This window comes from Vitis riparia, chromosome 6 (assembly GCF_004353265.1).
Source record: "Vitis riparia cultivar Riparia Gloire de Montpellier isolate 1030 chromosome 6, EGFV_Vit.rip_1.0, whole genome shotgun sequence".
NCBI classification, from domain to species: domain Eukaryota; kingdom Viridiplantae; phylum Streptophyta; class Magnoliopsida; order Vitales; family Vitaceae; genus Vitis; species Vitis riparia.
Window position 1 is genome coordinate 18,951,221 of NC_048436.1, and position 15,105 is coordinate 18,966,325.

The 15,105-nt window shown below is 40.6% G+C and overlaps 1 protein-coding gene across 5 annotated transcripts in view; it reads left to right on the top strand.

The window, feature by feature from the left end:
* LOC117916913 (tRNA ligase 1) overlaps positions 1 to 15,105 on the top strand; it is a 62,424-nt gene that overhangs the window by 28,339 nt on the left and 18,980 nt on the right. For all 5 annotated transcript variants that reach the window (XR_004651620.1, XM_034833140.1, XM_034833141.1 and 2 more), the window contains 5 exons: positions 9,823 to 9,998; positions 12,307 to 12,386; positions 13,089 to 13,154; positions 13,263 to 13,552; positions 14,265 to 14,372. Coding sequence is in view for 4 of the 5 variants with exons in the window: in XM_034833140.1 (XP_034689031.1) it covers positions 9,823 to 9,998; positions 12,307 to 12,386; positions 13,089 to 13,154; positions 13,263 to 13,552; positions 14,265 to 14,372 (720 nt within the window). In the remaining variant the exon portion in view is untranslated. The remainder of the gene's footprint in view (positions 1 to 9,822; positions 9,999 to 12,306; positions 12,387 to 13,088; positions 13,155 to 13,262; positions 13,553 to 14,264; positions 14,373 to 15,105) is intronic.

Consider the following 15,105-nt stretch of genomic DNA (forward strand, 5'->3'; position numbering starts at 1 on the left):
GGTTTCAACTAGTCCATCATTTGAGGGTGCTCCTTTGAGTATTATATTGTTAGATTGGAACCTAGTGTGTAGAGCTATAAGATCGGACGAGAACACTCTCCTTAAAGAGACTCCTCCATTGGTTGTGCTAAGTTGAATTTTGGTAGTGTTCATTAGGAATTCCACAACAAATAGGAATGGAGGAATGCTCATGAATTATCTTGGTACACTGCTGAGAGCTTTCTCTAAACATGTTGGAGTGGTCTAACAATTGACATGGAGATTCTAGCCTCGTTGGAAGGTTTAAAGTTGTCTAAGGTTGAGGGTCCTTCCAACCTTCTAGTTGAGGTAGATTTAGCAGTTGTCCAATCTTTAGTGAATAAGAAAGAATTAAGCACATGAAGACTGATTGGTGGCTTTGTCAATGTTTTGATTTTGCTGTAGAACTGGAGTTCTTTTTTTGGTTGGATTCTTCATTTAGCAAATCCACATGGTGGATTTATTAACAAAGCAGGGAGCCAACATATGATGTCTTTTGTGGGGGTGTTGTCTACCTCCCTGAATATTTCTTTTGTATTTGGAACCACTCTTAGATGTGCAAAGACCTATGCTTGCTAGATGAGATAGTTTTCTCCTACTTTTGATTAGAGTTTTAGTTTTGTCCTATTGATTAGAGTTTTATAATGGCTGGTATATGGAAGAAGAATTTATCATCATTCTTTGTATTATTTCATGGGATGAGATGTTTGTTTCTGATAAAATAAAATAAAACAAAATCAGAAGCCTATTCAAACCCTCCTTGGTGGATTGTATCACCTTTTAGCTAATAAATCTACTGTTCTCTAACATTTTGATTTGACATTTTTTACCAATAACAAACTCAAAATTTTCAGAGCTGGAAACTTTTTGCTTGCTTAGTCAAACTTACAAAGGAAAAGGAGTACAAACCTAGTACATTGGAGGTACACAGGTACTGCCCAAACAGTAAAATGAGAAAAAAAAAAAAAAAAGTGCTTTCCACAAAGTATCTCCTCCCCAAACCATATCAAGGAAAAAATTGCTACTGAAGAATCCCTGATCAACCCCGCAAAAATTTTAAAAAGGAATTTTTTTAGACTTTGATCTCTCGTATCTTCAAATACTCTGATATTACACTCATTCTAAAGCAAATATAGCATGGTCATGAAATTATTTTGCCAACACAATAACAAATCCCTCACTGAGGGAACACCTAGGACAAGCCAAAGCACAGAAGATACCACAGCATGCTAGCCTTACTACAGTGGATGATTATTAGAGCAAATTACATTAGTCCAAGAAGACTAGTAAAGTGGAAAGTTCCCTGAAGTAGGCAGGATATATATGTACATATATTTATTGGAAACAGTAGTTTACTAATAATGAATTGAAGGTACAAACAAGAACAAACTATCGTTCATGGAGAAGTTACAAAACAATAGAATGCAAAAAATGTGAAGCAGTAAGCAAACAGAAGCCAAGATGGCTGAACAAAGGATCCAGAAAAGAGTTACAACTAAAGTAAGGCATGAATTCTTCTACAAAAGCCTCTACAAGCCAGTGGTGGAGCCAGGAATTCCATTCTGGTGGGATGGGGGAGGGTGTGTGAGATTTTGAGTTTGTTTCAAGGGGAGCAAAAAGGAATAAGACAATTCAATTTAGCTTAGTTGTGAAGGCAATCTTCTTCCTTGCCCTTGGTTACATATTCAACTCCACCAAAAATACCTGTATTATTTAAATTTTCTAGGGGTGGGGGCACCCTTTTACTAGATCTGCCACTGCTAGTTGTGAAATGCTTCTCTTAGCCAATTAATTTGCTTGCTGGTTAGATAATTTAGGAATCCAAGTATATAAAGCAACCCAACTCTCTTTACAAATCAATGGTTTTATGCAGCCAACTATCCAGTTTCCAAAAGAATGAACCCTGAAATGGAAGAGAGAGAGAGAGAGAGAGAGAGAGAGAGCGAGCGAGCGAGACTGCTAGAGCGAGAGAGTCTGAGTGCGATGGAGGCGAGCGAGGGTGTCTGCGACCAAAAGAAGGCGAAGGAGAAGAGCGAGGGGCCTTTCGTCCGAAGGAAACCGACGGAGGAGAGGGAGGGCTTCTACGACTGAAGGGGAGCGAGACAACTAGAGCGAGGGAGTCTGAGTGCGATGGAGGCGAGCGAGGGTGTCTGCGATCTAAGGAAAGCGAAGGAAAAGAGCGAGGGTCTTCGCGTCTGAAGGAAGCCGACGGAGGAGAAAGAGGGGTTCGGCGACCGACCGGAGCGGGGGAGAAGATCGAGGGCGCTCGAGTCGAAGTGAAAGCCCAGAGGGAGCGTCCTGCTCGGGGCACCGGGATAACTCCAGGAAGACCATCTTCAGTGTGGAATCAAAAACTTTTGAGGTTGAGGTTGAAGAAAAGAAGGGCAAAACTCAAGTTATGGTGGTGGAGAGAAAAAAAGGGATCTCGTCGTGGGTACGGATGGGAATAGAGAGTCTAGGGTTTTTTCTTGAAGGGCTGGTCCAGTGCTGTAAGGACACGAGTGTGGGGAAATGGCGAAGAAGCTGGAAGGAAAATGGAAGGGCGTATTCCATGACGCGTGACGAAAACAGAGGCGGATGCTTCATAAGATTAGGAGTGGTGGATCTGGAGGGCAAAAATGCCAATATTTTCATCCCCAAAGGGAGAGGAGCAGTGGGGGGATGGACTTCAATGGTAGAATCGCTAAGGCGTCTGGGCTTTGAGAGGAAAGGGGATGAGAGCCAGAAAAAGGAGGCGTTGCTGCTGAAGCCTATCACGACGAAAACCTTTGCGGAGGTAATCAAACAGCCGATGAGGAAAGACCGAGCAGTGATCAAGGTGGCGATTAGAGAGAAGGAGATTAGCAGAAATTTGGACAAACTGGGGCACTGTTTGGTTGGGTCCTGGAACCCTAAATCAGGGAGAGGGGAAGACCTGAAGACCTGGGGGACTCTCTTGGCGAGAGCTTGGGAGTTGAAGGGTAATTTGGGTATTGCAAAACTGGAGAGGGGAAAGATTCTGCTAGAATTTGAAAGAGTGGAAGAATTGAAGAGGGTCCTAAGTCTCAGAAGCATTATGGTAAGGGGGGTTTCTCTCCGTCTGGAAGAATGGAGGCCCGAGACGGGATGCATGCCGGAAGGGGAAAAAAGGCGTGAGGCTTGGGTAAGAATCGTGGGCCTCCCGGTCTCTCTTTGGGACCAGACCATCCTGAGAAGGATAGGGGAGGAGTGTGGGGGGTTCCTTGCAGTTGATACCCAAACAGAGAAGCTAGAAGAGCTTCAGTGGGCGCGGATCTTGGTTAAGATGAACGGGGAAGAATTACCCAATGCGGTGGAAGTATGGATTGAAGATTTGTGTTATGTGCTAACTCTCTGGTGGGAGGTCAGGCCGGTGTTGAAGGTAGGACCGGCGGGGTTGAGAGGAGTGAAGATTGCAGCAGCAGTCGAGGTTGGGGGCGAGGCTCGTGCATGCGCGAATAAGCGCGTGATGGAGATGGGGGGTGACACTAGGATCGAGGCACTGCAGAAGCTGGTAGAGGGGACGTGGGGGCAGTCTTGCGGGTCGGGGCAACCTGTGGATCCTCGCTTGGGTGGGCCGAACCAGAGGGGCCCCGCCAAATCCCCTGGGTGCAATGACTGGGACTCTCCTGGGCCTGATCCACCGGATCTGGAGGCTGGGCCGTCGCGGGCTGGGTCGGCTAGGCTGTCTTCTTCTGGATCACCTTCCTCTGGGCCGTTAAATAGGAAGGATCTGGAGCGGGCCAAGGTCATCTCGCCATCAGTTGAGCCTGGGCTGGATTTAGGCCCGGCTAGTGAGGCCCGCACTGGGGGTTGGACCGGCCCACGTCTGCTGAAAGGGCCAGATGCAGGAATTTCTTCTTTTTGGTTGAAGAGCAAGGAGGATATGGAGGAACCATGTCCTGTGGAAAGTCCAAAGACTGACGGAGCCTTATTGGAAGAAGCTCAGAGGTATGGAAACTCATCTAGCCTTGGTGAATTATTGGTTCCGGCTGCTTTGTCTTCTTCCCCTCTTTTTTCTGGTCGGACTCCATTGGGGGAGTATTACGACTTCTCTGGGGCTGGTTGGGAGGTAGCCCAGAGAGACTCTCAGTGCCGCATTGTCAATGGGCTAGGGTCTATGGAACATGGGGCAGCAGCCAACTGGGAGTTGATGGAGGCCAGCAATGGCAGCAATGGAGAAGGTGGAGGGGAGCTATGTCTGATCCGTTCAGTGCCACAGGAAGACAAAGGATGGGAGGAGGTTGATTGGGAAGACAGTGAACTGGCCAGATTCAGTAAATTTCTGGGGTTTTCGACAAAAGGCTTGGAGAAGGAAATTCTGGACTTTTTGGTTAAGATCAGAAAAAGGAGGGAAAAAGTCCACAGTAAAATCCTTCTGGACAAATCAAAATTTGAAAGGGAGCTAAAAAGATTAGAATGTTCCATTAACTATGAAAGGGGGAATAAGCTGAAGAGTGATATGCAAGAAAAAGGGGATCAGATGATGGAAGTTTAATGAAGTTAAGGTTGCTAATTTGGAATGTGCGGGGAGCTAATGATAGCTCTAAGAGGAAGGTGATTAAGGCAATGATTAGGAGTCAAAGGGTGGACCTGTTTTGTCTTCAAGAGACAAAAATTCAGTCGATGTCTGAGGGAGTGGTTAGGAGTCTTGGCTCTGGGAGGTTCCTGGACTGGGGTGCTTTGGATGCTAATGGCTCTGCGGGTGGTGTGCTGATTTGTTGGGATAAAAGAACCTTGGAAGTGAGTGAGATGGAGGTGGGTCAGTTCTCTATTTCCTGTAGGATTAGGAATGTGGAGGATGGATTCGTCTGGCTTTTCACAGGTGTTTATGGGTCGTTCTCTAGGGAGGATAGGGAGGCCTTTTGGGGAGAGTTAGGGGCAATTAGAGGCATCTGGAGTGACCCGTGGTGTATAGGGGGCGATTTTAATGTCACCCTCTCCCAAAGAGAAAGGAGCAGTCAGGGAAGGATAAGTGGTGTAATGAGAAGATTCGCCCAGGTTGTAGATGATTTAGAGCTTATTGACCTTCCGTTGCAAAGTGGGGTGTTCTTGTGGAGTGGGGGTAGAAATAACCAAGCGTGGGCTAGATTGGATAGATACCTTGTAACCCAGGACTGGCTGGATAAATTTAGTGGGGTTGTTCAATGCAGATTGCCGAGGCCCATATCTGATCACTTTCCTATTATGCTGAAGGGTGGAGGGTTAAGACGAGGCCCATCGCCGTTTAGGTTTGAAAACATGTGGCTGAAAGTAGACGACTTTAAAAACCTTCTCCGGGAGTGGTGGCAGGGCACTGTGGTGAGGGGGAAGGCCAGTTTTAGATTGGCCTCTAAGCTGAAGGTGATGAAGCAGAAAATAAAAGAGTGGAATAGGGAGGTGTTTGGCAGGCTAGAAGTTAACAAGAATTTGGCTCTCCAACAGGTTGAGTTCTGGGATAGGGTGGAAGGTGAAAGGAGCCTGTCAGTAAGTGAAACGGAATTGAAAAAGGAAGCTAAGGAAACCTTCAAGAAGTGGGTTCTTCTGGAAGAAACCCACTGGAGACAAGCGTCGAGGGAGTTGTGGTTGAAGGAAGGGGAAAAAAACACAGGATTCTTCCATCGGATGGCCAATGCCCATCGTAGAAACAATTCCATGGACAGAATCAAGATCAATGGGGTATGGAGGGTTGAGGAGCAGGAGATAAGGGAGGGGATTGTGCAAAATTTTCAGCAACTTCTCACTGAAGTGCCAAGTTGGAAGGCGGATATTGAGGGGCTGCACCTCCCAAGACTAAACCCCTGTGAAGCTGAAGGACTGGAGGTGCCCTTCACTGTGGATGAGATCCACTCTGCCTTGATGGACATGAATGGAGACAAAGCTCCTGGGCCAGACAGGTTTACAGGGGCTTTTTGGCAAACGTGTTGGGAATTTGTGAAGGAGGAGATCTTGGAGCTGTTCAAGGAGTTTTTTGTGCAAAAATCTTTTGCAAAGAGTCTCAACACCACCTTCTTGGTCCTCATTCCTAAGAAAGGGGGAGCGGAGGATCTTGGGGATTTTCGGCCAATTAGCTTGCTAGGGGGACTGTACAAACTCATGGCCAAGGTGTTGGCTAACAGATTGAAAAAGGTCTTAGGAAAGGTAGTCTCTTTGGATCAGAACGCTTTTGTGAGGGGGCGGCAGATTTTGGATGCATCTCTTATAGCTGATGAGGTGATCGACTTCTGGTACAAGCGTAAGGAGAAGGGGCTGATCTGCAAATTGGACATTGAAAAGGCCTACGACAACATCAACTGGAATTTCCTTATGAAGGTCTTAAAAAAGATGGGATTTGGGACTCGGTGGATGGAGTGGATTTGGTGGTGCATCTCCACTGCCAAGTTTTCTATCCTGGTTAATGGGGTTCCAGCAGGTTTTTTCTCGAGCTCCAAGGGGCTGCGTCAGGGTGATCTCCTTTCTCCCTATCTATTTGTTTTGGGTATGGAGGTGTTGAGTGCACTCTTAAGAAGGGCTGTTGGGGGGGGGGGGGGGGGGTTCGTCTCAGGGTGTAGCCTTAGGGGTAGAGGGAGGCTGGATTTGGAGGTATCCCATTTACTCTTTGCGGATGACACAATCATATTTTGTGAAGCTAAGAAAGAGTATCTAACCGCTTTAAGCTGGATCTTGGCTTGGTTTGAGGCAGCGTCTGGGCTAAGAATAAACCTAGCTAAAAGCGAGTTAATCCCTATTGGGGAGGTTGAAGAAATTGAGGAGATGGCAGTGGAGCTTGGGTGCAAAGTGGGAGCTCTTCCCTCAGTTTATTTGGGGCTGCCCCTTGGAGCCCATCATAAGGCTATATCAATGTGGGATGGGGTGGAAGAAAGAATGAGGAGAAGATTAGCTCTTTGGAAAAGACAATACATTTCTAAGGGCGGGAGAATCACCCTTATCAAGAGCACCTTGGCCAGCATTCCTATTTATCAATTGTCCCTTTTCCGGATGCCCAAGTTAGTAGTGAAAAGGCTTGAAAAAATGCAAAGAGACTTTCTTTGGGGAGGGGGGCGAATGGAAAGGAAAGTACATCTTATTAATTGGGAGGTGGTGTGTACCCAAAAGGAGAATGGAGGGCTTGGTTTACGGAAGATTGATCTTCTCAATAGAGCCTTATTGAGTAAGTGGATTTGGAGGTTTGCCTTTGATGAGGATATTCTTTGGAAGAATTGGGGTGAAATATGGTCAAGAGGGCCTTGGGTGGAGGACAAATGAAGCTCGTGGGGCGTTTGGGGTCGGGGTTTGGAAGGAGATATTGAAGGAGGCAAATTGGTGTTGGGATAACATAAGTTTTAAGGTGGGCAAGGGGACTAAGGTAAAATTTTGGACGGATCTCTGGTGTGGTGAGGAGGTGCTGTCCAGAATTTTCCCCCAGTTATACACTTTGGCGGTGCATAAAAATGCAACAATCAACGAGGTTTGGGACTCTAGCCTTGGTCAAGGAGGTTGGAACATCAGATTTGCTAGGGACTCAAATGATTGGGAGCTGGATTTAATAGGAGCTTTGTTTAACATGTTGAGGGATGTCAAGATCTCCCAAGAAGAGGATTTGGTGGTTTGGAGAGGCGGAGGTAAAGGTATTTTTGGAGTCAGACACGCTTACAATCTGCTGGCTGCTCCTAATACCCTTGCCTTCCCGGTTAAATGCATTTGGGTGAACATGGTCCCTACTAAAGCTGCCTTTTTTGCTTGGGAAGCTACATGGGGGAAGATCCTTACTTTGGATAGGCTCCAAAGACGAGGGTGGCAGCTTCCTAATTGCTGTTTTTTGTGCGGTTGTGAAGAGGAAAGTGTAAATCACATTCTTTTACATTGTATAGTGGCTAGGGTTCTTTGGGATATCATCCTTGCCTTGGTTGGTGTTCATTGGGTGTTCCCAGAGACGGTCTTACAGTTTTTACTTAGTTGGAGGGGCTCTTTTGTCGGGAAAAAGAGGAAAAAAATCTGGAATTCCATACCGGTGTGTATTTTTTGGACGGTTTGGAAGGAGAGAAATAGATTAGCCTTTAGGGGGGGCTCGTTAGACATACAGAAACTCAAAAATTATTTTGTTTGTAATTTGTGGAGTTGGGCTAGATTGTACATGGGAGAGGAGTCCTCTTCGCTTTTAACCTTTTTGGAGTGGCTAGCGGCTTATTAAGGGCCGTTTGGGGCTGCTTGTTTCTGTTGTTTTTTGGGGTGTGGCTGCGTTTGTATACTCCCTGTATGCTTTATGGCGGTTTGCCCTTTAATACAATTTATGCTTACGTATCAAAAAAAAAAACTATCCAGTTTCCAAAGCTCTCCCTTTTCCTGTATAATCCCTAAAACCAACTATGCCTGAGTCTTCTTCCACTATGGGATGGTGCTTGAGTGGCAATCCTGGCATGCTAGAGCTGCAGGAATGCAATATGGGTAAGAGTACCAGTTAAAATGCTGAACCATGAAGCATCTACACAGGTCTGCAACTGGCTTGAGGATGGAGATTTAACTAAACTGATTCTGGAAAACTGATTCAGAATCTAAAATATCTCTCCTCAGGGATGGAGTTTGAGCACCACTCTTAAATGCCCTTATCCAAGACCAAGTTCTGTTAAACGAGTAATGTAGTCTATAGAGGGAATTGCATCTGCTGACTTCCTTGCTAACCTTGGGCCACTCTCACAAAGCCCATCCACTAGACTTGATAGCCCCCTGTTGACATGCTGGTGTCTAGTGTGGGTTTATTTACATCTACAAAACTAAGAAAAAACAAAATGATACTGGTCCTACATGTGTATTTAATCTGAATTGAACAGTAATAACTGAAGAAATAGGCCTTGAGCCCTAGCTCAAGTAGGAAGGGGTTGAGGTTGGTTTGTGAGAGTTTCCAAGTTCAAGTCCTAGAAGGGACAAAAATGAAGTTGCCAGTCAAGTTAAAAAAGAAAAAAAGACAAAAGAAAAAAAAGAAGCAATCAGATAAAAGAAGGGTTCATCTTATATTAAAGGGTAAACTTCACTCACCTCTCCCGAGGTTTGGACTAAATTCACTTAGTCACCATGAGTTTGAAACTTCATCAAATACTTTCCCTACCCTTCTTATTTGTTATTTTTACTCATCTTTGAATGAAATGAATTTATATAATAAAGATGATATATGATATTCTTATGTGAAAAAGAATGACATATGCAATATAACTTCTTTAGAATCGACAAAAACAAGAAGAAGAAAATCAATCTGGTAAAGAAAAGAAGAATTAAATGGAATTTAGATTGGTGCTCAAAGCACTTGAAGAAGAGGAAGAAGGAGCTTAGAATTTTAAGGGAATTTAGATTTAGTGCTCCTAGCACACCAAAATCATTATAGGAGGAAAAATGAGAAGAAAGAGGAGAAGAACAGGGCAAAGCTTGTTCAAACACGCGATACTATTCGACCAAAGTTTTATTCTCTTCAATTTTGTAATTTCTGTGTAAAACCCTAAATACAGGTAGAAACATACTAATCTCTTTGTGATCAATATAATCGCATCCTAGGGATTAAATTCTATTCCTAGAACCACTGGAATTTATAAAAATATATAAATAAAACAGTACCCTAAAGAATAGAATCCTAGTAACTCTAAAATGATAATTAAACAAATATCTTTTGGGTCTGCTCAAATGTAATGCATAAAAACAAATAAAACCACACTCTTAAAAATCAATAAAATTCTTTTGGGGTCCATCAAATGTAATGCATAAAAATGTCCTTACTTTATTAGTAGCTTCAAAGCTTAAATGCATAATTTTTGTGTGTGTGTTTTTATATCAGTTGCTGATGTTTCTTATTTTTTTATTTAGGCTTTTTTGTTGATTTAAATTTGTTCAAGGCGAACAAGGAGAAAGCTGCTGAAATTGCAAAAAACAACAATGATCTAGGAAAAAATGTTAAAGGTAACAGTGGCACCTCAGGACAGGAAGGCTTAGCTGATGAAGATGCAAATTTGATGATCAAACTGAAATTTCTTACATATAAGGTACATCTACTTGTATAGAATCATTATCAGATATGTGCAGTGGTAGCATAGAGATTCAGCATGGGTATGGTGATACAGATTTTGTTTCCTCTTGAAAATATCTCCATGTGGAAAATATTTTTGAAATATGCAGTGATTTAAGGAGCAAACAATTTTTGGTCCAGGAAAACTCAATGGAAAACATGCAATTGCAGACCATACAGTACTAAAGTCATCATTGTTGTTTTAACACTCTAATGTAGTGGACATGTTAGACATGTGTCTGATATATGTATGACTCAGCATTTGAGGAAAATTGTGTGTCGGAAAAAGCAACTTCTATGCATAGAAAAGTGCACTAGCTGCATTAGTTCTGATCTGGCACTTAAAAGTACTGTTGTGTGGTATCACTGAAGAATGGTTTTAAATGTGATATGGGAGAAATTGTTCTTGGTTCTGTAACATCTGAATAGGCATAGTGATGTACTATTTTATTAAATAGATTAGTTAATTAAAGCTGTCTAAAAGAAGAAAAAGAAAAAAGAAAAAAGAAAAAAGAAAAAAAAAATCTTCAAAAGAAAAAACACAAAAAGCAAATAAGTCTCTGAAGTTGTTTGAGCCCGTTGAAGGTACTTGACAATAACAAAAGTAAACAATCATGACCACCCAGTTCAGTGGACTGCCCCCAAAAATTTTGAGTATTAGTATGTGGAGAAAATTATCAATTAATGAGGTAATCTGGGTTGAGCTGAAGGATGCTCTTTGATTTCTATAGTGCCAATTCACTTGGTCGTCCCTGTGTGTGGTATATCCTTTGTCTCTCTTGAGATAACTGAGTGAAGGAGTAGGTTGTGCTGCTGGACCTTTAAGATCAGGACATTCTTAATATCTTTCAGCCCTTTTCAGTCTTCAACAAAGGAATTGTGAAAAACCAATGTCTAGTAGGGTAATACCCAGAGGGGGGTGAATGGGTGTATTTAAAAATTATAATATAAGGAATGGAATTTATTAACCCAATTTTAAACCAATGAGATATTAGGGATAATCGATAATCAAAATACTGAAATGATCAAACAAGTATGCAAGGGACACAAGAATTTTTACGTGGAAAACCCTCATACTAATTGTGGGGATAAAAAACCACAAGGTCTAAGACTTCTAATCTAAATCCACTATATGAAATCAAGTTACAGAGATTTATCTAACTGCTTTACCCTAAAGACTTACTCTCTAGTACTAACAACTTAATCCACTTCCATAATGCAACAATCTTCAATTGCTCCCATGAATACTCCTCAGCCTCGCAGAAGGGATGCAAATCTTCAAACAACCCAAGATACAACACTTTGAATCCTTCTTGAAAGATTTAGAATGGTAGGGCAAGTTAGGTTGAGTCTTTCTCAATGTGTTTCATCCAAAAAAAAATATTTAGATAGAGTATATATAGGAGAAAACTTAATAGAATTAGAATCAATTTAGAAATCATATTTTACTAAAAACAATTTAGGTACTTCAGAGTTTTAAAAAAAAAAAATTGGAAAGATTTCATATTTTAAATTTAAAAAATTTTGAAAAATTTTCTATTTAAAATTCTTAATTTTAAATCCTTAAAATAAAATTCCTTTACAAATTATTTTTATTATTTGGAAAGATTTTTATTTTTAACTTCTCAATTTAAAATTCTTTTCAAATAATTAAAATATTTTAACTCAATTAAAACTTCCAATTCAACCTTACCTTATTAGAAAAACTAACTTGTCTTTACTCAACCATTTTTAGACTTACCTGTGACTTTTCGTTTGAGCAAATAACAACATTAAATCTTCAATGGAGAGTAAATCACTATCTAAAAAGTTTCTTAAGCTAGAATATAATTGGAACAAAATTGCCAATATACAATGTAGACTCATTGTCCCAACAAATTGTATGTATAATGACAACTTTGACCTATTCCTGAGTTAGCATGTGTCATCTTCTATGTTATCCTATTTCCATGATTCAGATTTATGTGATTGAAAAGTCTCTGATGCTTTTTTGTGTTATATTGCTAGGGTTTGGTATGTCCCTTTCTTTGTTAACTGGAAACTAAAGAGTACTAATAAATGAAGAAGAGAATTATCAGAGGATGAAAGATGCCTCTGTGAAGAGCTTTGAATTTTTAATTTTAAGAGTGTTGGGATGAGATGCCTATGTATTTTTTACTTGTTTTTGTTTGAAAATTTTCTAACTCAGTTCAGTTTAAATTGTCTTGTTTGTACTTTTCCTCGCAACCAGTAAATGGTATGTGCCACCAAATTGTACAGTAATCAAGTTTCATGTCTTGCTGCAGTTGAGAACCTTTTTGATTCGCAATGGCTTGTCAATTCTTTTCAAGGAAGGTCCTTCTGCTTACAGGGCCTATTACCTGAGGTGAAGTTCGTTTATCTTTTACTTTTGTGTCAAGAACCTGAAATGATGAAACTGGAAGGTGTGCTATGAACAATGTTCTACGACATCTATGTGTATTGAGAATGACAAATAAATGATTGAAGAGGAAAATGACTGATAAGAACTGTATTTGTAGGTTTAATTTTTCTTTCAGAACCTACATGCTGTGACAAGAATTGGCACTTTGAACTCAAGAGATTCAAAAAATTACAATTATAAACATGCTAGGGATTTAGATTTGCTCCATAACCCTGCACTAAGAGTTTATCTGTATGCTTTATAGTCATGATCTCATTTCATTGCTAAATCTCAATTCTTTCTGATGTAGCATAACCAAATGTGACCATCACAACTCAAACATAAAATATAAATTATTGGAATAAGATGGTATACAATAACTTAAGAAGTAATATTTGATCTTTATCATGGTTCTTAAATGTAAAGGTAAAAACTGTAATATTTGATCTTTATCATGGTCTTTAAATAAGATAGGCTGCATAGTGACCATGGTCATGGGCATAATGGTTTGCAGTGAGTGTTATGTAGAGCAGTGTTATTTTCTCCATGACATGGTGGGTACAAAGTAAATGCAAGACGTTGCTATTCAAAACCATGTAAGTTCAATAACACCAGTACATTCCGAAGCTTGTTTAATGAACAGATGCAATTATCTTGATATTATAGGCAAATGAAAATATGGGGCACATCAGCTGGAAAGCAGAGGGAGCTTAGCAAAATGCTAGATGAATGGTAATGTTGGTTTTGTTCTTCTGTCCTATGTTATTACTATTTCTCTTTACTCTTGTTCAATTTTGATTACTGCAGTACTCGAAATATAATCTTTTCCTTCATGTTCAGGGCAGCACACATACGAAGAAAGTACAGAACCAAGCAGCTATCATCATCCATATACCTTAGTGAAGCTGAACCTTTTCTTGAACAGTATGCAAAACGCAGTCCAGAGAATCAGGCTCTGATAGGATCTGCTGGGGACTTTGTAAGAGCAGAGGACTTCTTGGCCATTGTTGAAGGAGGCAGGGATGAGGAAGGTGACCTTGAGAGAGAGCAGGAGGTAGCACCATCAAGCCCTAGTCCCTCAGTCAAGGACACAGTGGCTAAAGATGAGGGTCTGATTGTTTTCTTTCCAGGTAATATTGTTTCTAACTTGTGTGAAACATTATTGATCCTAGCTATTATAACTACAGTTCTTAATCCATACATTTCAGTTGCTTGATTTTCTTGTGCAAGAAATGTTTGCTGGGTTTTGATAGCTTCTGTTAGGATTGTCTGTTTGAACCTTTGTGTGTGTGTGTGTGTGTGTGTTTAAAATAGTCTAGATAATAAAGTTAAAAAAGGCTACCTAAGTCTGATGAAGATTAACTGTTCTATCTGTCTTGGAACAACCTAACTTGCCTTGGGTAGATCTGAGCCTTCTAACATTATTGATTTGATTGTTTAGTATCTCCTAACTTGTTCCGAGGTTTTCCAGTATTTCTGCTATCTCATTTCTGTTGGAAATTTTCTTCCTAAAACATTTGAATGTTTCCTTTCTTCGTTGCTATTTAATTAGTATCATGCATCATGAATTACTATGAAGAATTATCTGTTCCTTTTGATTCCTCCTTGCTTCCAGTGAAGAGTGTTCTGAGAAGTAGTGAAGCATCAAGGTGAGATCCACAAGTGTTGTGTATGATCACAGAGTTTGTAGTTTTAGTTTTAGTGTTTTTATTTTATTTTATTTTTTTTGCTTTATTTTTTATCTTCTTATATTTAGCACTTTGCACTAGTTTTAGGTACTTACCTAGTATACATTAATAACTCTTCCTTTTGATATCCAACCTTGAAAAATGCCATTTTCAGGGATACCCGGCTGTGCTAAGTCTGCACTTTGCAAGGAAATACTCAGTGCTCCTGGAGGATTTGGTGATGATCGACCGGTGCATAGTCTGATGGGTGATCTAATCAAAGGTATGTGCTGATATCAGCAAAAACTCTTAGATTTTCATGTTTCGCTTATGACTTTACGTAACTCCTTTTAGTAATAATAAAAAATTTAATCAGAAGTAATTTCCTTTGCTGTATGATTGATAGATGTTAACCAAGAACTTCAAATTATGCTTCTTTGATCAGTCTGATCTTCATGGGAAAGCTAATTTGAAGTTTTGATTAGGTATCATGTTTTGTGGCTTCTAAATTGTATTTTGATCCTGAAATCATCTTACTTTCTAGTTTGCTTTTTGAACAATAATTTTTGGTGAAATTCACCCAAAAATAAAGGAACACTGAAACAGATATTACCTATAGCAGTCAGATAAGTGTGATACCAATGCAGAAAATTCTGAATTCTGGAATATTCCGTACTGGCAAGAAATCAGGAAATACATTTTGCAGGAATTTGGAAGCCAGTTGCATCAACAAGGACTAATAACAACTTTGGTAACGATGTGCAAAAAGTAGAAAAATGTGTTGGAAATAATACATATTTAGAAAAAGAAAGAAGTGTATCTTTTCCTTATCAATATGGAGAGAAAGCTGTGCTTCTTTATCTGTTTCTTTTTCCTGCTCTGTATACTGTTCCTGTCTGTCTCTATTCTTTGTGTGTTTGCCTTTCCTTTGCTTGTGCTTGATGCTTTATGCAGAGTTCCCAAATACCCTGAATCACTTCTTTTGGTATAATTTACTTTTAGTTATAATTTGAGAA